This window comes from Panthera tigris, chromosome F2 (genome assembly GCF_018350195.1).
Source record: "Panthera tigris isolate Pti1 chromosome F2, P.tigris_Pti1_mat1.1, whole genome shotgun sequence".
NCBI classification, from domain to species: domain Eukaryota; kingdom Metazoa; phylum Chordata; class Mammalia; order Carnivora; family Felidae; genus Panthera; species Panthera tigris.
In genome coordinates, this window is record NC_056676.1 from 63,286,331 (window position 1) to 63,312,842 (window position 26,512).

At 37.3% G+C, this 26,512-nt stretch overlaps 1 protein-coding gene across 6 annotated transcripts in view; it reads left to right on the plus strand.

Moving 5' to 3' along the window:
- The window catches only part of COL14A1 (collagen type XIV alpha 1 chain), a 210,713-nt gene that overhangs the window by 48,693 nt on the left and 135,508 nt on the right, over nt 1-26,512 (plus strand). For all 6 annotated transcript variants that reach the window (XM_042973272.1, XM_042973271.1, XM_042973275.1 and 3 more), the window contains 9 exons: nt 4,220-4,375; nt 5,211-5,330; nt 6,417-6,581; nt 9,595-9,756; nt 16,401-16,552; nt 17,952-18,081; nt 18,765-18,910; nt 21,450-21,579; nt 23,671-23,810. In XM_042973272.1, coding sequence (XP_042829206.1) covers nt 4,220-4,375; nt 5,211-5,330; nt 6,417-6,581; nt 9,595-9,756; nt 16,401-16,552; nt 17,952-18,081; nt 18,765-18,910; nt 21,450-21,579; nt 23,671-23,810 — 1,301 coding nt within the window. The remainder of the gene's footprint in view (nt 1-4,219; nt 4,376-5,210; nt 5,331-6,416; nt 6,582-9,594; nt 9,757-16,400; nt 16,553-17,951; nt 18,082-18,764; nt 18,911-21,449; nt 21,580-23,670; nt 23,811-26,512) is intronic.

Genomic DNA, 26,512 nt, shown 5'->3' on the forward strand with positions numbered 1-26,512 from the left:
TGAGATGTGTGATTATTTTTAAAAACATTTTTTCAGTTATCCATTTATTTATTTTGAGAGAGACAGAGACAGTGTGAGTGGGGAAGAGGCAGAGAGAGGGAGACAGAGAATCCCAAGCAGGCTCTGCACTGTCAGCACAGAGCCCGATGCCAAACTGTGGGGCGCCTGGGTGGCTCAGTCGGTTGAGCTTCCAACTCTTGATTTCAGCTCAGGTCATGATCTCACAGTTCGTGAGTTTGAGCCCCACATTGAGCTCTGTGCTAAGAACACAGAGCTTGCTTCAGATTCTCTCTCTCCCTCTTCATCCCTTCCCTGTTTGCATGTTCTCTGTCTCTCAAAATAAGCAAACTGAAAAAAAACTAAGAAAAAATAAAAGAAACTGCCAAACTGTTTTCAGAATCGTTATAAAATTTTATATTCCCATGGCACAATGTATGTGATCAGTTTCTACACATCCTTGTCAGCATTTATTATTATCACTGTGTTTTATTTTAGCCATTTGATAGGTATGCATAGTGAAATCTCATTGTGGTTTTAATTTGCATTTCCCTGATGGCTGACGATGTTGAATATCTTTTCATGTCCTTACTTGCCATCAGTATATTCTCTTTGGTGAAATATCTGTTCAAGTATTTTACCAATATTTTAATTGGATTGCTTGGTTGTATTTACTAGTGCGTTTTGAGAGTTCTTTATGTATTCTAGAAACTAATCCTTTGTCAGGTGTGGTTTGCAAATATTTTCTCTGTAGTTTCTCTTTTACTCTTATTTCCATGGGCTTTCACAGAGTACAAATATTTTATTTTGATGAAGTTAAATTTATTGACTTTTCTTTTTATGGATTTGTACTTTTGGTATCAACTCTAAACATTCTTTTTGTTTGTTTGTTCTTAATGTATTTATTGTCAAGTTGGCTTCCATACAACACCCAGTGCTCATCCCAACAAGTGCCCTCCTCAATGCCCATCACCCACTTCCCCTCTCCCCTGCCCCCCATCGACCCTCAGTTTGTTCTTTGTATTTAAGAGTCTCTTAACTCTAAGAATTCTTTATCTTGCTCTACATTCTATTTTGTTCCTAAGTTCTGTAATTTTTACTTTTTACATTTAAGTTGATAATCTACTTTGAATTTTGATGTAAGTTATGAAGTTTAGGTTAAGTTTTATCTATCTATCTATCTATCTATCTATCTATCTATCTATCCATCCATCTTTCTATCTATCATTTATCTGTCATTTGTCTATCATCATCATCTATCTGTTGCATGGATGTCCAATCACTTGAGCACCATCTGTTGAAGTAGTTTTGCACATTTGTATAAAATCATATTTAGATTTAAAATCATAGAGTTGAGCATATGTGTATGAGTCTATTTTTGGCTTTTCTGTCCATTTCATTGACATATGTGTCTATCCCTCTCAAATATCACATGTACTGATTACTATAGCTGTATAGACAATAGGCTCAATATCTGGTAAAATGGTTTCTTCCACTCTCTTCTTCATGATTGTTTCAGCTATTCTAGGGTCTATGACTTCCCATATAAATTTTAGAATAAGCTTGTCTATTTCTAAAACAAACAAACAAAACTTTTTTGCGATTTTGGTAGGAATCACATTAAGCCTGTAGATCAATTTGAGGATAATTGACATCTCTACTATGTTCAGTTTTTCAGTCCATGAACATGGTAAACCTCTTCATTTATTTATATCTTCTTTTATTTCTCCTATCAATAGTATAATTTTCAGCACACATATTTTGCAAATGCTTTATGTGCAAATATTTCATTATCTTTGGAGAAATTCTAAATGGTATTTAATTTATTATTTTTTCCCACTGAATGAGCACAAATTATATCCCATTGTGATCTTGATTTTTTAATTACTGTGATCACTAACGTAGTTAAATATTTTCTTCATTCATTTATTGTTCATATGTATTTCTTATTCTCTATTCTTATTGTCTATTCATGATTTATTTGTTCTCAGTACTGATTCTTTTCCAGTTTCCTATACTGTACTTGTCTACTCCCAGTTGTAACTTGTCTTTTTATTTTCTTTAAGGTGTTTTTGATGAACCACTTTAAAAATTTTAATATCATTAAATTTATCAATCTTCTAACGTATAGTCAATTAATTTTTTTGCTTGCTTTGGATCCATATAGAATTTATATCTCCAGGTCAAAATGACTTGAATGAGCTAAATAAATAGAAAATTTTTATTGGAAATAATTGTAAAATAGAAAATACCAGTTTTCATCATCCTCTTCTAAATGAGCAGGGGGAAATTGTTCCTTTTTAAGAAAGACCCTATATACAATGTACCTAAATAATTAATTAAAAAGTAAAACAGTATCCACCAATAGTTTTGGAAATTAAAGAAAATAACTCTCCATTTGAAGTTCCCCCATAAAAGCTGAGAGAAAGAGATTCTTAAAACTTCAAAAGATTTTAATTTTCCTTGATTATTTCCAATAACTAAATTAATTTTTATTCCATGACTTCTGGCAATACTACTATATTTCAGTGTAGTAGCTTTGTATTTGGTTATTAAGGAAGGGAGATTTGGTGCCCCAAAATGTAATATATAAACTTTGGATTGAGCTGTTCTGTCGAGCTTTCATAATGAGTATCTGATTATTTCATTGGCAAATACATTTTTTTTCCCTTCTGGTAAAAGGATCTAGGTATTCCATGCATATTTATGTCTGGGGGGAAAAGAAAAACAAGATTTTTTTTTTTTTAGCATAATGTAGCCTGGTAGGCTTAGGGACATGTATTGAATTGCCTACTCCAACCATATAGGTTGATTATGTTTCCTCTGGGGGAAAATATATTCAATTTATTCATAATCACTTCTGTGTTTTGGTTTTCATTATATGAGTGTATTTCAAATATTGTTTTATTGTCATTTTAATGCTAGATTACAAACAAAATAGGGATTTGCTGGACAATTTCAAGAAGTTGACATGGTCACAAAGAAACATGCACCCACTATTCGTGATTGCCAGTCTTTTTTTATTTAAAAAAAAAATTTTTTTTTTTAACGTTTATTTATTTTTGAGACAGAGAGAGACAGAGCATGAACGGGGGAGAGTCAGAGAGAGAGGGAGACACAGAATCAGAAATGGGCTCCAGGCTCTGAGCTGTCAGCACAGAGCGTGATGCGGGGCTCGAACTCACGGACTGCAAGATCATGACCCGAGCGGAAGTCGGCCGCCCAACCGACTGAGCCACCCAGGCGCCCCCGTGATTGCCAGTCTTAATATGAACATTGAGCAAAGTTATGCAGCCCATTTGAAAGCACAAACTAGGGTATGAATCAATGCCACTGAAGGTACTACCAATACTGAAAAACTCTAAGGGTTCTGAAATACACTGAAGATATGTTAGTATCTTGGCTCTGTGTGCCGGTTAAGTGGTGGTTTTCACCTAGTCAAGCACAGACCACCCTCCATCAGACAGCTCTTGCTTTGCTTTGTCGCAAAGATCACTGCCAGCTGAGAGTTTCCCTGAGTGTAAAGCTCAGAGTGTAGCCGCAGGGCATCCTTTCCTGGCTCCTTATTCTAAAGCCTGATTGAGCTATTTAAAAAGATAAATTAAGAAGTGATGTTTAGGGACAAAACCTTACTGTTACATAGAGACAATATGCGAAAGAATTTGAATTTGGGTAAACTCCTGGGCCCTTTCCCAATTTTCTTCTTCCACAAACCCTCCCTGTGTATCTTTCTTAGATTAAACGCATGGCTGCGACTTTTCCGTGGACTCAGGAAGCCCGTGTTTCTCTTCTATCACTTCCGCCAGCACACTTATCAGCCCAGGAGAGTCGCCTCTCTGCTTTCTGGCCATCTTCCCATCTGTGCTGACTCTCCCACACTGGTTGCTAAGACCTTTCCTGGAAAGAATCTACAGGCTAAAACCCAAATCTGGATGATTTTTCACAGACAGTACTTTCTAAAATACACAGAAGTCTTGAGTTGCCAGGACGGTGTGAACCTGCCAGTGTTTTGCTAACTATTTCCAGAACATTGGCCCTGCTGCCAGCTGTAACCACAAGTTTTCCTAGTAAGAATGCATTTAAGGGAAGAGTTGTAAAAACATGGTTGCTTTCATAGGAACTTTATTGTGTTCTTAGCACTAAGTTATCTGAAAGGTGTAAAATAGAATCACTCTTTTCAAAGTTCCAGCAGTGATATACTTCTCTGGTTTGTGCTGTGCAGAAGTGAAGTTTTTCTGTGAAACGCCAGCTATCGCTGACATTGTAATCCTGGTTGATGGTTCCTGGAGCATTGGAAGATTCAACTTCAGACTGGTTCGGCTTTTCTTGGAGAACCTGGTTACAGCATTCAATGTGGGCTCAGAGAAGACACGGATTGGTATATGTTCCATTATTAGCAGAATAATGTGTAAATCTGCTAGGAAGCGTCATAAGAGATTTCAAAAATTTTTTACAGAGCGGCTTCCAGAATTCCAGGATCAACTATCATGATATTCCCAAGAGCGCAAGTTTGGATCAATAAATATTTATTCCCACTAATTTATGCTGAATGATGCTGTCATTCAGTTAATCATTAAACACATTTTAATTTCCTAAAAAGTCAAAATCTTCTCTGCCTAATAATAATAACTTTTAAAGTTGCAGCTGGTTTAAGAACTTATCAGGTATAGGCTTTCTTTTTATTTAAAAGAATCAGCTGAATCCAGTGGAATTTTGAACTAAGAAAATTGGAAATTGGAAATAGTCTTATAGTACAAACTAATCTTTGCCAAGTTAATTCCAGCCAAGATAAAAAAAAAAAACAAAAAATGTTATGAATCTTTGAGCAATATGTCTACTTTATCATATACAGTCTTATAGTTCCATTTTTAAATAGCCATTAAGGAAAGCCACTCCTTTGAGAATAAAAATGAACCAATAAATCTAGACCGTTTATCTACAAATACAATCAGATTTGTTTTTTAAATACCAAGTGCCTAATTAGGTGCTCACTTCTAAATGGCTAGAAAATATGTGCATTCCTCCTGCCCCAAGATATGTCCAAACTAATTCCTTAAATTGATGCCAAGAATTCTCTTTGAAAATACATAGTGAGGCAGAGCAAAAAATTGTTATAAAGATCAGCCCCTTTATTATGCTAGTTTCACGAACAGTCCACTAGATCTTTGAATAACTCATCATTTCTGGGTGGGCTTTCTCGTCTTTTTTACCAGGTCTTGCACAGTATAGCGGTGACCCCAGAATAGAATGGCACCTGAATGCCTTTAGCACAAAAGATGAGGTCATCGAAGCTGTCCGGAATCTACCATACAAGGGAGGAAATACATTAACAGGTATGTTCTGTTCAGTTCATGTTTTAGCAACATACCTTGCCAAAGATTAGTTTCATTATTTCTTTCTGCCACTTTGTAAGGCTTGGCATAGTGCTTCTAAATCAAACTAAAATCTAAACTTCTTAAATGGCTCTTTTCTCAACTCAGCATTAAGAATTAAAACCCAGACACCCCATTATTTATGCTGTATGAATATAATATCCCCAGAATGGTTTGGCTGGGTCAGAAGGAGACAGAATGATCCTGAAGGCTGACAGTCTTTGCCAGCTGTTCTAGCTTTTGCCATTCATTCGCTTCTTTTCACCTGTTTTCTCCTCCTTCATTTAAACAAAAACAAATTTCTACCTTATTTTCAAGGAAGGTATTCTCTTTGGCCTTGTTTTGCCATAAGTAGTTATCATAAAAATATTTGTGAGTCTTTGGCTCACTGGTATTTTTGATAAAAAAGGAGTGTAAGAATATTGAGATTATAATTATTCCAGCCACAGAGGTTGTCACAGGTTTTAACCTTGGTACACGCTATTTTCTTCTATAGAGGCACAACGTACATGATTGTTTTAAACAGTATTGATGCTGTCAGTGGCTTTTAAGTAAACTGTTGAAATCTTGATAATTTCTTTGCCAATTTGAGGCATAATCTTTTTGTTAATACAACAGAAAACTTTATTAAACATAAATCTTATAACAATATTGCAGTATTTCTTTTTTTTTCTGGATGAAAAGTGTCCCACTCAAAAGTCAGGAATTCAATGATCATTTTGGATCTGTCCCCACTATTTCTAAAACAAGAGAGAAAGAGAATCTTTGGTTCTTCAGCCCAACGTGTATTGGCCATGAATTGAATATTCTTTATAAATGCTAGTTACTGAAATGATGGAGTATTCAGTTATTTGTCTTACCTCTATTCTGGTGTTATATTTTTCATCAGATCTGTTGAGTAAAGAGTCATTGTAAACGGAAGATGAAAGTTCATATCTAGTAAAATATTCTTGTAGCTCAATAAGTTATTCATCTTATTGTTATATTTTGCAGAATTGGAAGGCTTTTTATTAGAGATGTTTGGTGTGTGTTTATTTTTTCCGCCAGGTCTTGCTTTGAACTACATTTTTGAGAACAGCTTTAAACCAGAAGCAGGAGCAAGGACTGGAGTGTCCAAAATTGGCATTTTAATCACAGATGGCAAATCCCAAGATGACATTATCCCACCATCCAGAAACCTTCGTGAATCCGGTGTAGAACTGTTTGCCATAGGTATGTGCTATTCGTGGTCCTGTTTCCACCATGGCCACGGACACACAACCACTTAAAACAATATATAATGCAAAGTGCACTTCACCGAAAGCCAGAAGACCTGGCTAGTTTCTACTCCTGGCTCTAGGGGGAGCCAGTCTTGTGATCTGAGCCCAGTTTGATTCCGTGTAAGATGGAAGGGGTGGGAACTTTCATGTGCCCTGCAGTGCGAGGCTCTCTGGGTGAGATACCGTCGATACAGTGTTGTGAAAAGCAGAAAGTGGAGGGCGAAAGTTAGGCACATGTTTGTTAGCTTTTCGTTAGTGACGGCTTTATCTTTAATACCACTTGATGCAGGTCTTTTCTCTGGTAGTATAGGGAGAAACCAGTTCACTGTTTTCGCGGAATTAAAGTCCCACAGCTCTTTAGAAAGCAGGAAGTTCTAGCTATGCAGTATTATTTCTTTATAAGGTATCATTCTCATGGAAAAGGAGACGTATGGCACACATTCAGAATAACTGCAAAACATTTAGATGATGTCACTGCTCTTGATTAAAATGTTTACGTTCTCTTTGGCAGCAAAAAGATCTTTTACTAAGTAGAGACCAAGCAAAACAAAACAAAATAAAATACAGTAAAACAAGGCAAAACAAAATCCCCAAACAGGCAACGATTCCTCTGACCCATTCCTAGATTTTCTACTGGAAATGTGGTTTAAAGAGTGTTCCATTCAAGAAGTTTGTGTATCAGCCATTGTGGTGGGTGCTGGGGCGCAGAGATGAGCCGCGCAAAATCCTTACGAGACAAATTCCTTCCAAGTCATCATGACCTTTTCATCTCTTTTCCAAGCTGTTTGCAACAAACTAGTTTGGAAAGGTGAGAGAGAGAAGAGATTTGGGGCTATCTTCCCCAGAATATACATGTTGTTGTTGTCAGGGTTTTCTTTTTTCCTAGAATATTCTTTTTCTTTCCTTTTTTTTTTTCTTTTGAGAGAGAGGGAGACAGAGAATGTGCACACATGCATGAGCGAGCAAGGCCAGGGACAGGGAGAGAGAGAATCCCAAGCAGACTCCATGCTGTCAGCACAGAGCCCTACATGGGGTTCAAGCTCATGAAGGAACTGTGAGATTGTGACCTGAGCCTGACACCAAGAGTCAGATACTTAACCACTGAGCCACCCAGGCGCCCCTCCCTAAAATATTCTTATATAAATACAAACTTGTTGGTTTTACCTAAATGCCATCAAAAGCATTATTGACATGAAGCTCATTGTCTCTTCATGCACTCAGTGTTATTTTGTTCCTGTGGACACAGATCCAACTGTACAGTTTTTAAACATTTTTGTTAATTTTTTTTAATGCTTCTTATTTTTGAGAGAGAGGGGTGGGGAGGGGCAGAGAGAGGGGGAAAGAGAGAATCCCAAGCAGGCCCCACACTGTCAGTGCAGAGCCTGACATGGGGCTCGAACCCACAAACCGTGAGATCATGACCTGAGCTGAAACCAAGAATCAGACGCTTAATACGCTGAGCCACCCAGGTACCCCAGCTATACATTTTAGAAGCTTTTGTTGAAGTCCTTCAGGCAAGAAACATCAGAGAAATTTACTTAATTTTTATTTTTTATTTTATCCTTTTGTCCAACAGAGGAAATCCTTTTGGATGACCAACTAATGCGGTTAATTTATGTGTTTAGTCTCCATCCTGTTGTCTTATTGATAATGAATGCATGAGTTTTTAAACAAAACTTTCAGTGACCTCATACAGATGTGATTTGGGCTTTTTCTCTGGAAATTACCTGGAAATCATTAGTATTTATTATCTTATAACCCCCTGAAGCAAATAGCTTGGAGACAGCCAGCACTTTGTCACTTAATATGCCGAGGTTGGAGAATAAATTTCATGGTACAGCCAGGCATCTAAGAAGTAATTCATGCTGCCCTAGGTAATCTCTCTTCCTTGCTTCCACAGTACCTTTTTTTTAAAGAAAGTACACTTAGATGATTACAATGACAGGGATTTATAAAGAAAGGCTCCTTGTTTGCTGAAGACTGGTGAAGAGAAATCTGCCTCCGCACCCATAAAACCCAACCCTGTGCCCACCTTTTCTATTTATGCTTCCACTTACTCATTTTAATGTGTCGTCTTCTGAGAAGCAGCATGAGAAAGTGGTTACGGGCACATGACTTTGGATCTAGACTACCTGGGAATCCCAACTGTCCACTGACTGGTGTGTTTCCTCGAGCAAGCTAATTAACCCCTCTGGGCGTCAGTTTACTGATTCATATAATGGGAGAAACAATAGTGCCAGACTCCTAAGGTTGGTTGTGGGGATTAACTATGTTCATGTAAATGAAACACTGCAGTTCCCAGGATAGAGCAGGTACACTCGAAGTGTTAGCATCCGCTGCTAAGAAAGACTGGAAAAGTTGCGTGGGGGCTGAGGATTTTCTGTCCCCCTCTGTTCCCTGCTGCATTCTAAACACCCAGCACTGGGCTTGACTTGTAGCAATGGAATTTCACAAACACTGTGGGAGAACCAGAGCTTCCCTGTTTGCATTTGCAAAATTGTAGTGGTTTCTAGTCAGCCAGTTGTACTTAAATATGTTAAAAAATTGTTTTGCCCCCAAGCTTTCCCTTGATGCTATATAATAATACTATAAATAATCAGAACAGTTCCTTTATATATATAATTTTTATTCCAATAGTAGCTCTCAATTTAAGTAAACTTACCTTATAGAAATTTAAACCTGAGGTTTTGATAGTTCAGAAAGCTGGCTTAATTACTGTTGCTTTGGCAATATTCATGCAAGACAAATGTTAATTTCACTAATACATCTTCTTGCTAAGACATACCGAACAAAATTAGGATATAATCATTTAAAAGAGATTCTGAAGGTGACTTTTACAAAACACTCTAGCATAAGATGCACCTCTTTAAAGTAGCAGATGCTTTGATTGCAGGTGGGGGGCACTGATGGTTGGTGTTTCAAATGGGGCATGAATGTCACGACCCTCCCTGTTGTTCTCCACACAGGGGTGAAAAACGCAGATGAGAATGAACTGCGGGAGATTGCCTCTGAACCAGACAGCACTCACGTGTACAATGTCGCTGAATTTGACCTGATGCACACAGTTGTGGAGAGCCTGACGAGGACAGTCTGCTCCCGGGTAGAAGAACAGGACAGGGAGATCAAAGGTAAAACAAGGAACAGAGGGCGGTCATTCTGTGCATGTGGATATTACCCTGTGCAAAAGTCTATCATGGATTATGAAAATTCTTACCATTTTTTTATGTTGACTTTCTAAAAGAGTCCTTTATTCCCCTAAGACGTGAATCATCAGAGTAAAAAAGGGAATATACTGACATCCCACTGAGAGAGGAATAGTTTAACCACTAGATAATTTTCTCCATGGTGTTGCATTTAGACCATCATGTTTGTTTGCTTTTTTTAACTAAGCTTTGGGTTTTGAGATAATTGTACATTTATATAAAGTTTTAAGAAAGAATGTAGAGAGAGATCACGTATACTTTACCATTTCCCCTTATGGTAACGTAACAAAAGTACAATACAATATCCCAGTCAGGATACTAGCATTGATAGCCACAACACAGAACATTTCCATCACCATGGAGATCGTTCCTGTTGTCCTTTTATGGCCACATTCACTTATCCCTCCCCACAACCTCTCCCTCACCCCTGACAACCACTAATCGGTTCTCCATCTCTAAATGTTTTCCATTTTGAAATTACGTAAATGGAGTTATGCGGTATATAATCTTTGGGGACTGGCTTTTTTCCTTCAGGATAATTCCTGGCCATTCATCTTGCTTGTTGCATGTATCAGTAGCTCTTTCCTTTTTACTGTTGTGTCATATTCCAGGGTACAGATGGACCACAGTCTGTTTAACCATGAACACATTGAAAGACATCTGAGTGGTCTCTATTTTTGGCTGTTAGAAACAGAGCTGCTATGCACATTCATGTATAGGTTCTTGTATGAACATAAGTTTTCTTTTCTGTGGGATAGTGCCCAGGACTGCATTTGCTGCACCATATTGTAAAACCATGTTTAGTTTAGCTTAGTTTTAGTTAAGAAACTGTCAAACTATTTTCCAGAGTGGCCGCAGCATTCTACATTCTCACCAGCAATATATGAATGATTATGTTTCTGTGCATTGTCACCAATATTTGCTGTTGTTACTATATTTTATTTTGGGCATTCTGATAGGTGTGTAGTGATATTTCACTGTGGTTTTCACTTGCATTCCCCTGATGACTAATGAAGTTGGACATCTTTCCACATGCTTATTTTGCATCTGTATTTGCTCTTTGCTTGTTCATGTCTTTTGCCCATTTTCTAGTTAGACGTGTGAGTGTGTCTAGTTTTCAACTGTTGAGTTTTGAGAATTCTTCATTTATATTTTAGGTACTTATCCTTTGTTAGATATGTGGTTTGTTAACTATTTTCCCCCAATCTGTAGCTTGTCCTTTCATCCTTTTAACAAGTCTTTTGCAGAGCAAAAGTTTTAAATTTTAATGACATCCAGTTCATCAATTTTTCATTTTATGGTTATTGCTTTTGGTATCAAGCCTAAGGATTCTTGGCCATAAATCATAAAAATTCCCCTTTGTATTTTTATTCTAAAAGTTTAATGTTTTACATTTAAGTCCATGGTCTGAGTTAAATTTTGTAAAATATTTGAAGTTTAGTTCAAGGCTTTTTTTTTTTTTTTTCCTATCAACGTGCAATTACTCCAGCACTACTTACTGAAAATGCTCCGTTTCTGTGCTGAATTGCTTTATACCTTAGTCAAGTATCAGTTAGGCAGATCTGTGTGGGTTATATCTGGGTTTTTTAATCTGCTCATTTGAATCTATGAGTCTAACCCTTTTCTAATATCATACAATCTTGATTTACTGGAGCTCCAGAAGTCTTGAGATTGAACAGACTGTGTTCTCCCTCTCGATTCTTCTGTTTCAAAATTGTTTTCACTGTTTTACTTTCTTTACCTTTCTATATAAGTGTGAGAAGAATCTTTTTTTTTTTAATTAAAAACATTTTTTTACTGCTTATTTATTTTTGAGAGACAGAGACACGGTGTGAGTGGGGGAGGGGCAGAGAGAGAGAGAGAGAGAGAGAGAGAGAGAGAGGGAAACACAGAATCTGAAGCATGCTTCAGGCCCTGAGCTGTCAGCACAGAGCCCGAGGCAGGGCTTGAACCCACCAATGGTGAGATCATGACCTGAGCCAAAGTCAGAGATTTAATCAACTGAGCCACCCAGGTGCTCCAAATGTGAGAAAAATCTTTATCCTACAAAAAATCTTGTTGGGATTTTGTTTGGAATTGCATTAAATCAATTCTCAATTATCAAATATTAATATGAGAAGAATTGACATCCTTCCTGTGTTGATTCTTCCAGTCCTCAAAATTGGTAAGTCCTTCCATTTGTTTAGATGTTCTTTGATTTCTTCATCAGCATTTTGTAATTCTCAGAATACAGGTTCTATACAGATTTTGGTCTATGTACATCTAAGTGTTTCAGTTTATTTTGAGTGATTTTTATTGTATTTTATTTTTTAATTTGGTATCCACATGTTCATTGCCAGTATATACAGATCCAATTATATTTTTGTATGTTTATTTTGTATCCTATGACCTTGTTATTTGAACGTGCTAATTAATCCTAGGTTTTTTTTTTCCTCTAGATTTTCAGGAATTGTCTATTTAGGAAATAAATCATACCCTTCACAAATAGGGATAGTTTTATTTCTGTGGTTTTTATCTCTGTGTTTTTTATTTTCTTGCCTTATTTCACTGGCTAAAATTTCTAGCACTGTGATGACTAGGAGTGATGAGATGAACATCCTTGCCTTATTCCTCATCCTGGGAGGAGAATTTCTGCTTTTCAAGGAATTAGTTTATTCCGTAGAATTTGTAGAATATAGGTGTGGAGGGTTATTCATAGTATTCCCTTATTATTTATGTCTGGAGGGTCTATAGTTTTTCCCCCAATATAGGTCATTTTGGTGTTCTCTCTCTCACTCATTTTTTTCTTTTTCAGGCTTGCTAGAGGTTTGTTCTTAAATAAAAAAACAAAAACTTTTCAGAGAACTGGCTCTTGGTTTCATTGATTTTCTCTGTTTTTCTTCTGTTTTTAATTTCATTGATCTCTTCTCTTATTTTTCTTATTTTCTTTCTTTTACTGGTTTTGAGTTCATCTTGCTCATACTTTTCTAGATCATTGAGGTGAGAACTTAAATTACTGATTTGAGATGTTTCCTCTTTTCTAATGTAATTACTTACATGTGATAATTTTCCTTCTCAGCACTGCTTTAGAAGAGCTCTGCAAATTTCAATATTTTGTATTTTCATTTTCATTCATTTCAAAATATTTTTTTATCTTCTTTGACATGTCCTCTCTGACTCATTGATTATTTAGAAGTGGTTGTTTATAGTTTCACAGTGCTTGCATGTTTTTCTATTACCTGTCTGTGATTAGTTTCTAGTTTGATTTCATTGTCATCAGAGAACATTCTCTGTGTGATTTTTACTGTTTTAAATTTTCTGATGTGTGTTTTATGGCCTAGAATGTGGTTTATCTTGGTACATGCTCTGTGGGTGCATGAAAAGGGTGTGTATTCTGCTGTTGTCATGTACAATGTTCTATGAGTTTTGACTGGATCCCGTTGGTTGATGGTCTTTTTGAGTTCTATATCCTTGTTAATTTTTCTGTCTAGTCATCTTATCAATGGTTGAGGGAGAGATGTTGAAGTCTCCATCTATAATTATGGATTTGTCTATTTCTTCTTTCAGTTCTATGGGTTTTACTTTATATATATTGCAGCTTGTTGTTTGGTGCACACATATTTAGGATGCTATGTTTTCTTGGTGGATTAGCCATTTATCATTATGTAATGTCCCTCTTGCCTTTACTAATTTTCTTTGTTATGAAGTCTGATATTAATATATTTGTCTGATATTAATATAGCCATGCCTATTTCCTTATGATTAATGTTTACATGATACAACTTTTAAAATCCGTTTATGTTCAACCTACCTATATCATATTTGAAGTGAATTTCATGTAGACATATGGTCATATGTTTTAATCCACTCTGATAACCTTTTCCTTTTAATTGGTATGTTTAGACAGTTTCCATTAATGTAATTACTGATATATTTGGGTTTAGGCCCGATATTTATTTGTTGAGTTTTTTATTCTTATTTTTTCTCTCTGGTTTTCATTTCTCTGTGCTCCTTATCTTTTTTTCCCTGTGGGTTTCTTATAGTTCTTAGAACTCTGTTTTTGTGTATTCGTAGTGTTTTTTTTTTTTTTTTCTGGAATTTCTTCGTATGGCTTTTTTAGTGGTTGTTCTAGGTATAATGTTATATATACACATAAATTATTCCAGTCTGCCTGTGTTGACATTTGGCATTTTGAGTGAGGTGTAGTTATTACCTCTTTTCAAGTTCCTTTATCACACCTGTGTATAATATAATTGGCTTAAATGTTTCCTCTCTATATCTTCAGAACTGCATCAGAAAATATTGTAATTCTTTAACTATAAAACATAACTTAGGAAACTCAAAAAGAGAAGTAAAGTATATTTATCCATATTTTTATGCCCTCATTCTTTCTTCCTTTCTGTGGTGGCAGGATTCTTTCTTTTCATTATTGGGTTTTTTTTTTTTTTTCTATTTAAAGAACTTCCTTTAACTCATTCTTTTAGGATAGGTCTGTTGGTGGAAAATCCTCTGATTATTAATTTTATTTCATCTCAGAATGCGTTGATTTTCTCTTCATCCTTGAAAGCTATGTGTGCTAGATATAAAGTTTGGGATGGACAGCTCTTTTGTTTTAATACTTGAACAATGTGCCACTTCCTTCTGGCCTGCATGGTTTCTGATGAGGAATCTGCTGTGACTAGAATTTCCCACCACCATAGATAAGGTGTCATTTTGCCCCTGTGGCTCCTAAGATTTTTCTTTTGAGTTTAGTTTTCAGAAGTTTGGTTGTGGTATGCCTTGGTGTCAGTTTCAATGGTCCTTTTTTGGGGTACCCTTATTTCCTTGAATCTGTAGTTTATTTATTTATTTATTTTGCCAAATTTGGGAAATTTTCAGGCATTATTTCTTCAAGTACTGATTCACCGCTAGATGTCCTCTGACACCATCCCAGAGGGGACAGGGAGTGGTGTTTCAATACTAGTAGGTGGGGTTGGAAGTCCAGGCTCTTCATATGGTCTCCACTGATATCACAGATGGGGGTGTGGTGGAAAGATTTGTTACCACCTGTCAGGGGTGATTATCTCTCTTCCCTACTTGACCTTTTCTCACACGGCTCTGGCTGTGGGCTGGGAGGGGGAGAATGTTGGGGCATGCCATTACAGCCAAGAAAGTTGGAAGTGTTGGCTACCCACTTAGTAGCCTTTGCTGACATGAATAGGGGTGGGGCCACAGGGTTTTTGTGTAGTATTTGTCGAGAATAGAACAGTTATTGCCTGAAGTTTTTCTGTCTTGGCAGGCTGACCCTTTTCTTGTCCTTTGGCTGGAGAGAGCAGGCTTTGTTGGGGCTTTTTTTTTTTTGGTCTGTATCTATTGGTGTTTCTAGGTTGCTGGATTCTTTAGTTCCATGTGTAGGACATATGAGGTGAAAGGAAAACTCAGGAACTCATCACTGTAGTATTCCTTGGGTCCTGCCATCCCTTATTTGCCATCCCCCATACAAGGTTGTGATCTGAGAAGAGGGTGATATCCATACCTCCTTTGAGAATTTGGTTTTATATCCTGCTTTCATTGTATCCAGGGTGTGGAATGATTCTATTTGGCTACATCTCTTCCATCATTCCTCTTTCCCTGGACCAGATCTCTTGGGACTAGGTTGGATAGCCAAGCGGTAGTTTCTTGAACACATTTTTCTGAGTATCTTAATGAGACTACTTTAGAGACCGACTTTTCCCACAAAAAAAAAAAAAAAAAACTGCATGTGGTTCTTGATAGAGCATATAATATAGTTCCTAACCACAGTTAAGTGTTCAAGTGTTCAATAACTATGGTTTCCTCCCCCCATCATTATTCTGGTTACTGAAGTCTCTAGATGGTAAGAAATCCTAAAGGTCAAGGACTTTTAAATTTACATGTCCCAAATCTTTTATAGAATCATTTGTTTTAACATGTATATAATACACACAAAATGCTAATATAGTGTCTAGCTCATACTGAGCTATTCAGTATATGTTAGTTGCTTTTTCTTCTCTTTTTACTTTCAGATACTGATCATTTGTTGAATTGAAGTCTTCGGAAAAGACTGTACCCCTTGATGCTTAAAAATATAGACACTTAGGTCAAAAACTCAAGTACCAATCTCAGCTCTGATATTTACTAATTGTGAGAGTTGGTCATTATTTAACTTCATTGTACCTTGGTTTTCTCTGGTACCAAATGGAAACAATAATAGTAACTATTAGAGTTAAATAAAAGAATACTTCTAAAGAACTCAAGAGAGTACCTTTAGATACACACATGCTCAATCAATGTTGTGTTGTTTTTTTTTTTTTAATTGTTATATAGCAGAGTCTTTAAGAAAATATTTTGGAGTCAAGGCCTGGCTTATTTAAGTCCATATCCTCAGAACCTAGCATAGTGATTGGTACATAACAGGCACTTAAATGTTTCAGTGTTTCAAATGTCAGAATGAATAATTGAATCAACTTGGCTAGAAATGAAATATTAGAGGTAGCATGAAACCAGTAGGCATTTCTAACTAATGGGGTTTCCTGGGTACATAAGAAGTAACTTTGGGAAAGAGGTTCACTTTATGTGTTTCTCTACTCTAGCGTCAGCCCTTGCCACCATTGGGCCGCCTACACAGCTGATTACTTCTGAAGTCACTGCCAGGAGCTTTATGGTTAACTGGACTCATGCCCCAGGAAAAGTGGAAAAATACAGAGTTGTGTATTATCCTGCCAGGGGCGGAAAACCAGACGAGGTAATAAGGAGACGATATTTTCAAACCATTATTTTCATTCCCTCTAGTCTTCCACTGTAGTGGGGACAAGACAGAAATGCATATATGAGGAGATGATTCTGTCACAAACATTTAAAATTCTTTGGACTGAAGTACATTTGCATGTGTCCACTTTGTTCTCCCATCTCTCTGGTTATGGCATTTATACCTTCTCCTCCCACCTCTGTCAAATAACCCTCGGGGCTGGTCATGTGTTCATTTCTAACATGACTTATTTTGACTTTTCTTCTTTGTAAAATCAATACATTCTAAAGCAGAAGGAATCAGTAGTTAATTATGTGGCCAGAGCCCCTTTTTGCTATTCATGTATTCTTTCTACTTTGGGAGTGGTCTGAACTTTCTGCCTTAATGAAGTATGTACGTTCCAAATTATGTGGTCATATCGTCCTCCAGGGTTTGGGATTTCCTAGACATTTGTGGAGAGATTAGTGCCATAGAGAAGCCATAGTAAAGTATCTGTAGCCAGATTTTTTCATGGTTTGGCCATCACAGGAGAGAATACCTATTGCCAGATGACTGTGTCTTTCCCATTTCCTACCTTTGACACAGTAGTCACAGGGAATATGTTAAAATGTGATGAAATTTCCCTTTCTTTCTTTCTTTTTGAAGTGCTAACCTTAACCTTTTGTTGTTCCAACCTCTGATTGACCTCAACGTGTCTCACAATTTTGTATGTATTATGGCAGGATTTTTAATTTTTTTCTTGAATGTTAGAGAAGTAGATCTGGGAGATTTAAATCATCTGGACCCCCCCCCCCCAAAACAAAGTGCTTCCAGTGGTCCTTTTTCATGACTACTAAATCACTTAAATGCTTCCCAAAACTCCATGGAAAAATATCACACGTCAACTGTTTTAAGTAGAGGTGGTTAGGATAACAGTTAGCCAGGGAAAGACACTCTCCGTCGGGTATGGATTAATAAGGGACTTTTGGATATATTCCATGAAAGGTGCCTCGCTTCACATAGGAATTCAAGGAGAATTAACTGCCACAGTGCAAAAGAGGATGTGGCACAAGTAAGAAAATATTTAATGAGGGGCGCCTGGGTGGCTTAGTCAGTTAAGGGTCCAACTTCAGCTCAGGCCACAATATCGCAATTTGTGAGTTCGAGCCCCGCATCAGGCTCTGTGCTGACAGCTCGGAATTTGGAGCCTGCCTCGGATTCTGTGTCTCCCTCTCTCTCTGCCCCTCGCCTGCTTGCACTCTGTCTCTCTCTGTCTCCAAAATAAATAAACCTTTAAAAAAAAAAAAAAAATTTAATGAAACATTCTTGCTAGAGATATTTTGCTGTTTGGTTTCAATTCTGCATGTCAATTCAATTCAATCTCATATTCTCATTCCTTGAACTGTTCTTTGATCAGGTGGTGGTGGATGGAAGCGTATCTTCTACGGTGTTGAAAAATTTAATGTCTTTAACTGAATATCAGATAGCAGTCTTCGCAATATATGCTCACACGGCTAGTGAAGGCCTGCGGGGAACTGAAACCACACGTATGTATTGAACGTCTGCCTTTGTATGGCGTTGCTTCAGTGGCCTTTCCTAAACTGGAATTCCTCTCAGGTTGTCCTGATGGCCATCCTGAATCAAAGTCATAGAAAATAATAGCGGTGCCATACGTGGTATTGGCCCATCCTGTAATTGCACTTGGCAGGTGCTGCCTATTGAGAGGGGTGTCATAAAACTCGGGTATGTTTAGGTGGTTAAGGGTGCAATACATGTATTAACTCAACAAATGTTTGGTGAATGTATATTATGAACTAATTTAACTGCTGACTCGTTCACGTCTCCTCACTGTCTCTGATTGAATGCGTTGTTGACGGGTATCTATTCACTCATATATTTGTTCATTCAACCACCCATTCTGTCATTTACTAAGTGACATGACTGTTTTTAATTGCTGCTTCATGTCAGACTCTATGCTTGGTGATGGGTATAAAATAATGGTCAGAAGAGTCTCCTTGCTCTTGACTGGCTCCCAGAGAAATGTGCCCATCACTGTAGTGGGTTATAAGAAACTAGAAGATGTTGTTTCTGCTTTTAAACATTCACTGTGTTTTCCCTCTCAGAAGGGGTTTGCATGGCTGTACGAACATATTTAAGGATGAATATCATCTGAAAAATAAGCAAGCACGCTGATAAATGGCAGAGGATTAAAAAAAAAATTATCTTGCAGTTGCTTTACCCATGGCTTCTGACCTTGAACTGTACGATGTGACTGAGAATAGTCTGAGGGTAAAATGGAATGCAGTGCCCGGAGCCTCAGGATACCTGATCCTCTATGCTCCTCTCACAGAAGGTCTGGCTGGGGATGAAAAAGAGGTAAACACCTGCTGTCTACTAGAGTCCCAGAATCTTTGACTTCCTGAAAATGGATTTTTTAATTATAAAAATTTAATGTATAATACTTAGAAAATTCACATTAGTAAAAAGGGGAAAACATCACCTGTAATCCTGCCACCTAGAAATCGCTATTGTTAACATTTACTTAAGTCCTTTTCAATGCATTTTTAAACACAGCAAATGGGAATTGTTTTGTAGTCTTCTGTTTTCATTTTGTTTATTGTGAATACCTTTTCATACCATTAGAGAATATTTTATATGTTCCTTTTAAACAGTTGGTTCGTTGGTTTGTACCAGGTCATGTTTAATTAATTGCATGTTATTGGACATTTAGATAATGTGTTGTATAAATATGCTTTTGAGATCATTCTTAACACGTAACTTCGCAAGGTTGTCAGATTATTTCCTTAGGATACATTTGTAGAAACAGAGTTTCTTTTTTCAGATGGCATGCAAATTATTAAGGCTTATGCTAAGCATTAGCAAATGATTCTAGAGAAATTTGTTATAATTTATATTGCTGTATGCAATTCACAAATGGCTATTTCCCTCTATGTTCACTGACTTAGAAACTTTTTCTTACCAATTTGAGAAGTAGAAAATGTATTGCATTGGTATGGATTATTTTTTTTGCATGTATTCCATTTTAAATGTTGAATCTTTGACTTTCAAATGATTTAGTCTTTGTTTTTAATTTATAGGGAATGATGACTATAATATAGATATTCGAGGAATAAAGAGGAAATGTCTGTAACACTTGGGAGTGTGAGACCAGGCAGATAGAGTGATTAATAGGGGGGAGTTCAGAACTCAAGTCTTTGATACTGTCTAACCATTGTCTTTAACATTGCCTCTGGCGACAGAAATGTTTAGGACGAAAAATGTGGTGAATCTGAGTATCAGGAACAGAGCATTGGTGACATGTGGGTTTTTTCTTATTTCCAGGGCTTAGACAGCTTTACTTCATTTGGATTTAATGTTGATCTGAATTATTTTGGCAGAAGGGAGACTTCAAAAATGATGTTAGAAAGATGATCAGCTTCACCAAGAAGGAAAAAAAAATAAGAAAGAAAGGAAATACCAGTTCACACCCAGTAGATTAGCAAACAGTTTTTAAAGTCCAATAATAACTGCATATTAGTGAGTGTACAGGAAACAGAATCATTCATGTAAATTGGTATGCAAATTGGTACAGCTGCTTGGAGAATAATTTGAAATAATATCATCAAGTTGAAGATATGTACCATTTTTTTTAGGAATATATCTTAAGGAAACCTCCTGCAAGGCTTTTTTTGGATGCAAGCACTTGGTCAGAACAGAATGTTGCAGACGACCAACATGTTCATCAATAGAGGAATGGAAAATGGCAACATATTTATACAAACAAATACCATAAAAAATATAAATATCATCTCTGTCCCCTTATATCAATGTGGATAAACATAGTATTGACAGAGAAAAAAATTGCAAAAAATTATGTTCACATGGTTCTATTTATGTATATAGTTAAACATACAGAACTATATATGATTTACAGATATAAACACAGTAGAAGTAAAAAACTGGATCAGTAAGATGCATCTCATCCCTAGGGTGGAGGTAGTGAACAGAAAGAACGAGACAGAACTTTGGTTTTATCTGAATATATTAGCTCTTTTTAAAATAAGATCGGAAGTCAATATGACAAAATGTTCCTATCTATTAAATTTGAGTGGTGTGTGGAGGGTGAATTATATTCTTTTCTCCACATTTATTTTCTATATGTTGAAATACTTCGACATTAAAATTTCTAATTTGACCATAACATTGGCAGTTGTGTGGCTGGAGACTGACTATGGAGATATTTTTCTTTCTTCCAAAACAAAAATAAAACCATGCTGTGATGCACTTGTCACACTGCTGAGAATGTTGGCTAGTTTCTTTGACTTCAAGGGTCAGAAAAATCATTCTGGAATCAAAAAGCAAATTGCAGCATTGGAGGTCAAGGTGGGTTGACTGTTGATCTCTTCTGAATCCTGGGAGAAAACTGCGATCCCAAGTGCACGGGCCCCTTTGTTGAATGGAGCGACAAAACTGGTCCAGTTCAATCAGGCTTGAGGCAAACACTGGGCACCCAGCCTAGGGAGTGGTTAGAATTAGCCAGTGGTGAGAGGTGCCCACTTGGCTGTGTCCCCAGCTTGCTTCGAGCTTATACTCTTTCTAGACAACATTTGTGACTCAGTTCCACCCACAGTCCTTTGAGGACTGAATTTTTGACACTGTTATCCTCTCTGAGATTACTACTTGTCCAGATGTAAAGAGTTATCCTAAAACAGCACGCGTGGTACATTCATTTTTGTACGGTCCCGTGGCATCTGTTCCTAATATAAAGTGACACAAGACAGTGAAAAATTATGACTGAAGCCTGTCTGAATAAGGGGTTGCAAGGAGACAGAATTCTCACCTTAACTCAGTTGCACTCTGATCACCAGGTGTGGTGCACACTGGCAAATGATCTGATAACGTGTGTTCTTTTCAGATGAAAATTGGAGAGACCCACACAGATATTGAATTGAGTGGGTTGTTGCCCAATACGGAATACACAGTTACAGTTTATGCTATGTTTGGAGAAGAGGCCAGCGATCCTGTTACGGGCCAAGAAACGACACGTGAGCCATTCAATTGTTCAGAAGAAATGCTGTAATAAAAACCCAAATAAATGTTGGGATTCTAAATTGGAAATACTGGTTTAAGTTGAAACTTCTTAAGAGCTAATTGTAACTTTAGAAAATGTAAATTTTATTTAGGGGAAGGAAATGTACTAGCTGATTAAAAGAAAGGAGGGGGAAGTCCTAAAAAGTGATGTCCCTGGGTACCTGTTCCTAGGATGGGCATTGTTTTTTTTGGTTGTTATCAAAAAAATTTTTTTTAACATTTATTTATTTTTGAAAGACAGAGAGACAGAGTATGAGTAGGGGAGGGCCAGAAAGAGAGGGAGACACAGAATCTGAAGCAGGCTCCAGGCTCTGAGCTGTCAGCACAGAGCCTGTTGCAGGTCTCAAACTCACAAACCGTGAGATCATGACCTGAGCAGAAGTTGGATGTTCAGCCGACTGAGCCACCCAGGCACCCTGAGGACTGGCATTTTTAATGCAGTAAGGAAACTAGACATTGTTCCACCATGCTGCTGTATTTAACTGGACTCCAGAAAATTTTAGAGCAAAGTGTGCACAATTCTTGAAATAATTCTATTGCTTTTCTCTCTCCTATACTTTCACTCCAGCCCCTTAAGTATTAAGAGAGTCACTAAGTTCTATAGGCTCTTTAATGACAAATAATCAACGTGTTTTGAATTAATGAAAATAATTGGCCTTTGGGGTGAGGAAGCATTATACTTGGTGGCTATGGCTGACAACCATGGTTATTTGTGTTCTAGGTTTTTTTTCTGCTGGCCCTATCAGCACTGTGTCACAGGCTCTCACATCAATGATCAATTGCCTGGGTTAGACTCTAAGTGCTCTTCTGCTCCAACTGCGACTTTGGCCAAGTTACCTCAGTCTTATGACCTATATAATGGGGATGTTGTAATCTCTTTGCAGTCTATTGTCAGGGTTTAATGAGATACATGAGTTGTCATAATGATCAGCTCCAGATCTTCTCGGATTCATACAGAGCACGTGATAGACCTTCACAATTGTTTTTACTGTAAACCTGTAAAAGCTCACGAAACTGTCAAAGATTATTGATAAATTTTAATCTGTTGAATTGGAAGGGGGGGCCTTGAAGAAGTACAAAAAGCTGTGGAATTGATGGTCAAGAATCTGCAGAAATACAATTACCTCTTTAAATAGTTTTAGAACAACAGCAAAGTGTTTGTTTTTATTTAGTTTCACAAAGCCACTGGGATTTATCCAGGGCAGGACTCCTACTCCTTGAGTCAACAAATATATATTGAGAACCTGCTATATTGGGGATAAAGCCAAGAACAAAATTAATCCCTAATCCTCTAAAATTACAGTATATTGAGTGAGAGATATAGTAGACCAATAAAAGTGCAATATAAAAAAATAAATCAGGGGTAAAAGGTAGCATTGGAGTGGAAGGATTACTTTACATACAGTGATCATGGAATACTTCAGTGAGAAGGTGACATGTTCAGAAACCTGAATCTTCGATGACTCAAAGGTTTCTGGCCTAAGCAGTGGGAAGAATGGAATTTCTGTTTGCTCAGAGGGAGAGATTGAGAGAAGATTGGAAGAGATGGCTGAGTCAGTGGTTCAGTTTTGGACAAGTTAAGTTGGAAGTGCCTAATGGATACCTAGATGGAAAGGACAGAGGCCATCAACCTCATTTTACACATGGGAAATTGCAGAGAGGAGGAGTAGAGTGACTTTGCCAGAATCATATGACAGTTGAATGAAATAGCTAAGATTTAATTTCAGGTGCTCTGGTTTTTGATCCATTAGGTTTCTTATTTACAGCAGGTCATAATAATAGCCTTGATTGGAGAAGAAGGGCACAAAGAATTTATCTAAATCTTACTTATTTCTTAGCATGTATAATTTATCAATACTATTCATTCTTTACAAGGAAAGTTTTTTCTTTGTTAATTTGTTAATTTTCTTTGTTATAAGTTATTGTCTGGGTGAAATTTTTCATATGTAAGTAGTTCAGAAGTCAAAGATACTGGGGGTTTTGTGGCTTTTTAACATATATATTATTTAACATTTTAATTATGTTCTATTCCTCTTACTGCAAAGTGCCTTTAAGTCCACCAAGAAACCTGAGAATCTCCAATGTTGGCTCTAACAGTGCTCGGTTAGCCTGGGACCCAGCTTCAAGACAGGTCACTGGTTATCGAATTGTGTATAACAACGCAGATGGGACTGAAATTAATGAGGTAAACTGTGGATCACAATGTCTTTTTTTTAAATTTTTTGAAATGTTTATTTATTTTTGAGAGAGAGAGAGAAAGAGAGAGTGGCAGAGTGCAAGCGGGGGAGGGGCAGAGAGCGAGGGAGACACAGAATCTAAAGCAGCGTCCAGGCTCCGAGCTGTCAGCACAGAGCCCAACATGGGGCCCGAACCCATGAACTATGAGATCATGACCTGAACCGAAGTTGGAGGCTTAACCGACTGAGCCGTCCAGGCACCCCACAATGTCTTTTCTTTTGGCAGTTGTATATTAGTTTTTAATGGCTGCAGAACCAAATCATCCCAAACTATAATGGCTTAAAACAATACTAATTGTTTATTTTATCTCATGGTTTCTGTGTGTCAGGAATTAATGTGTCAACTACTTGGACATGTAGTTCTGGCTTGGGGTCACTCATGAGATGGTAGCCAGAGAGTGGCTGGAGCTGGTGTCATCATAATGGCTCCTTCATTCCTATGTCTGGTGCCTGGTCTGGGAAGACTGAATCAGCCGGGAGCCAGCGCAGCTCTCTGTATCTCTAAGTAGCCTCTTCACATGATCCCTCCAGCATGGCAGCTGTAGGGGAATTAGACTTTTTGCATGTTTGCTCAGGAGTCCCTAGACATGTGTCCAGAGAGACAGGGAGAGAGACAGAGAGAGAGACAGAGAGAGAGAGAGTGCAAACATGTGCTAAGTGGAAGCTGTGTCACCTTCTGCCACACTCCACTGGTAGGAGATATCACAAGTCTCTACATGGATTCAACATGGGGAGGAACACAGGTCCCTCCTATGGCGGGAGGCAGGAGGGATGGGAGACATATGTTGATGTGGCCATCTTTGAAGTATATAGTCTGCCCCTGTGGAAGGAGGTGGAGAAGTAGGTGTCTTCCTAGATGTTGTAAACGAGAAATAATGACAGTGTTATCCAGGGTATCCTGCTGTTGAGTAAACTAACATCTGAAAGATGTAGGTCAGATGAGTTAAATACAAAACTGAAGAATTCAAGTTTTGTGTAGGAAGATGCTTTGAAATAACAGAACTTATTAAAACTCATGATGATGCAGTATCTTATACTCAGTGACTAATACTTTTCATTAATTCTTTCCTTGGGAATATATTTTAACAGGATTGATAGCAGAGTTATTATTATTTTTCCTCAGCTTGGTCCAAGAAATTAAGACCAAGAGGGAAGTATGTTGGATTACATCACTTCTAGTTTCTGACCAAATAAAGAAACTATTTTCATTTGCAGAGACAAACTGTTTCCTACAATTAAATCCAAACAGTAGTTTGCAGAATGGCCCCTCATACAGGACATTGGGTAATGAATGGACAATACTGCACATTTGCTGTTATTTGATATTTGTATATATTGTAAAATGATCAGCACAAGAAATCTACTTAACATCCACTTAAAAAATATATAGCTGTGGTGGCCTCTTATGATATTTTATTTATTTGCCTTAATGAAGAATGACCCCAGACTATATATTTGTTGAGAGCTACATATGCTTTTTTTGTAGGGTTTTCAATCTTGGAGATGCCTTTGGCACTTACTATTTCTACTTTGTGTTGTGCTGGAAAACTAGAAAACTGTATTTAGTAAAACCGAATTTAAAACATGAGAAAATGGACTACAAATGAAAATCTGAGAAAACATTGTTTGAGTAAAATACATAAACAATGTGTGGTTTTGTAACATTTCCAACTTAACTGGTGTGTGTGTGTGTGTGTGTGTGTGTGTGTGTGTGTGTGTATGGGTGGGTGTGTGTGTTCTCATTTCTTAATTCTTAACCATGCAATTGAGATTAGATATGGCTAGACAAATGTCTTTTGTTTACATGTAATATTACTTTGCCTAATTTGTAATATTACTGATTTGCCTAATATATGACTTTAAGGGTGAGTATTCCTACCATATTTTAATAACTTTAACTTTAACTTCTATTAATTAAGCTTTTACTTATAGGTAATACTACAATTGGGTATTTAGGAAATTTCCAGTACATTCTGAAAGGAACTTTAAAATGTCCCAAATAAAATCTACTTCTATGTAACATGCAATTGATTGTAAGCTTTTGTTTACATGTTATATATCTGTGCTTTACCTCCTGTTCCTCCCAACTTCCTTCCTTCACTTCCTCTTCCTTGTATCCTTTCTGCATTACCTGTCTCCCCGACTGCTTGGAGACCAAGGAAGAAAAACAAAACAGAGCACCCAAATGTCGGTGATGATGATGATGATGATGATGATGATGATGATGATGATGGTGGCTCACACGTGTTGAGCACTTACCTTGAGCCAGCCACTGTTCCGAGAGCCCCCTCATGCAATCCTTAGAGAAACATGCTGAAAACATGTTGTCAAACAGAAGACAGAGCCGTCTTAGATAGCATGTGCTAGGGAGGGGATTTGGGGAAATGTACAAGCATGATGGAAAACTAAAGTGCTGCCATTTGAGTTTTATACATAAAAGGCCAGTTTTCAGACTCCAAGGCAAGTCCAGTTCCCGACAGCTATGACTCAACAACAGAGCCCAAAGTGGAGCCCAGTCCCTCTTTCCTCATCAAGGGCTCTATCTTCATCCCTCCCAGAATTAGGCTGAAATTAAGCTTTTAAGCCAGACTGTTTGAAAAATTTTCAAAAATGGTTGCATAACCGTGAGATCATGGTCATTTGTTACCAT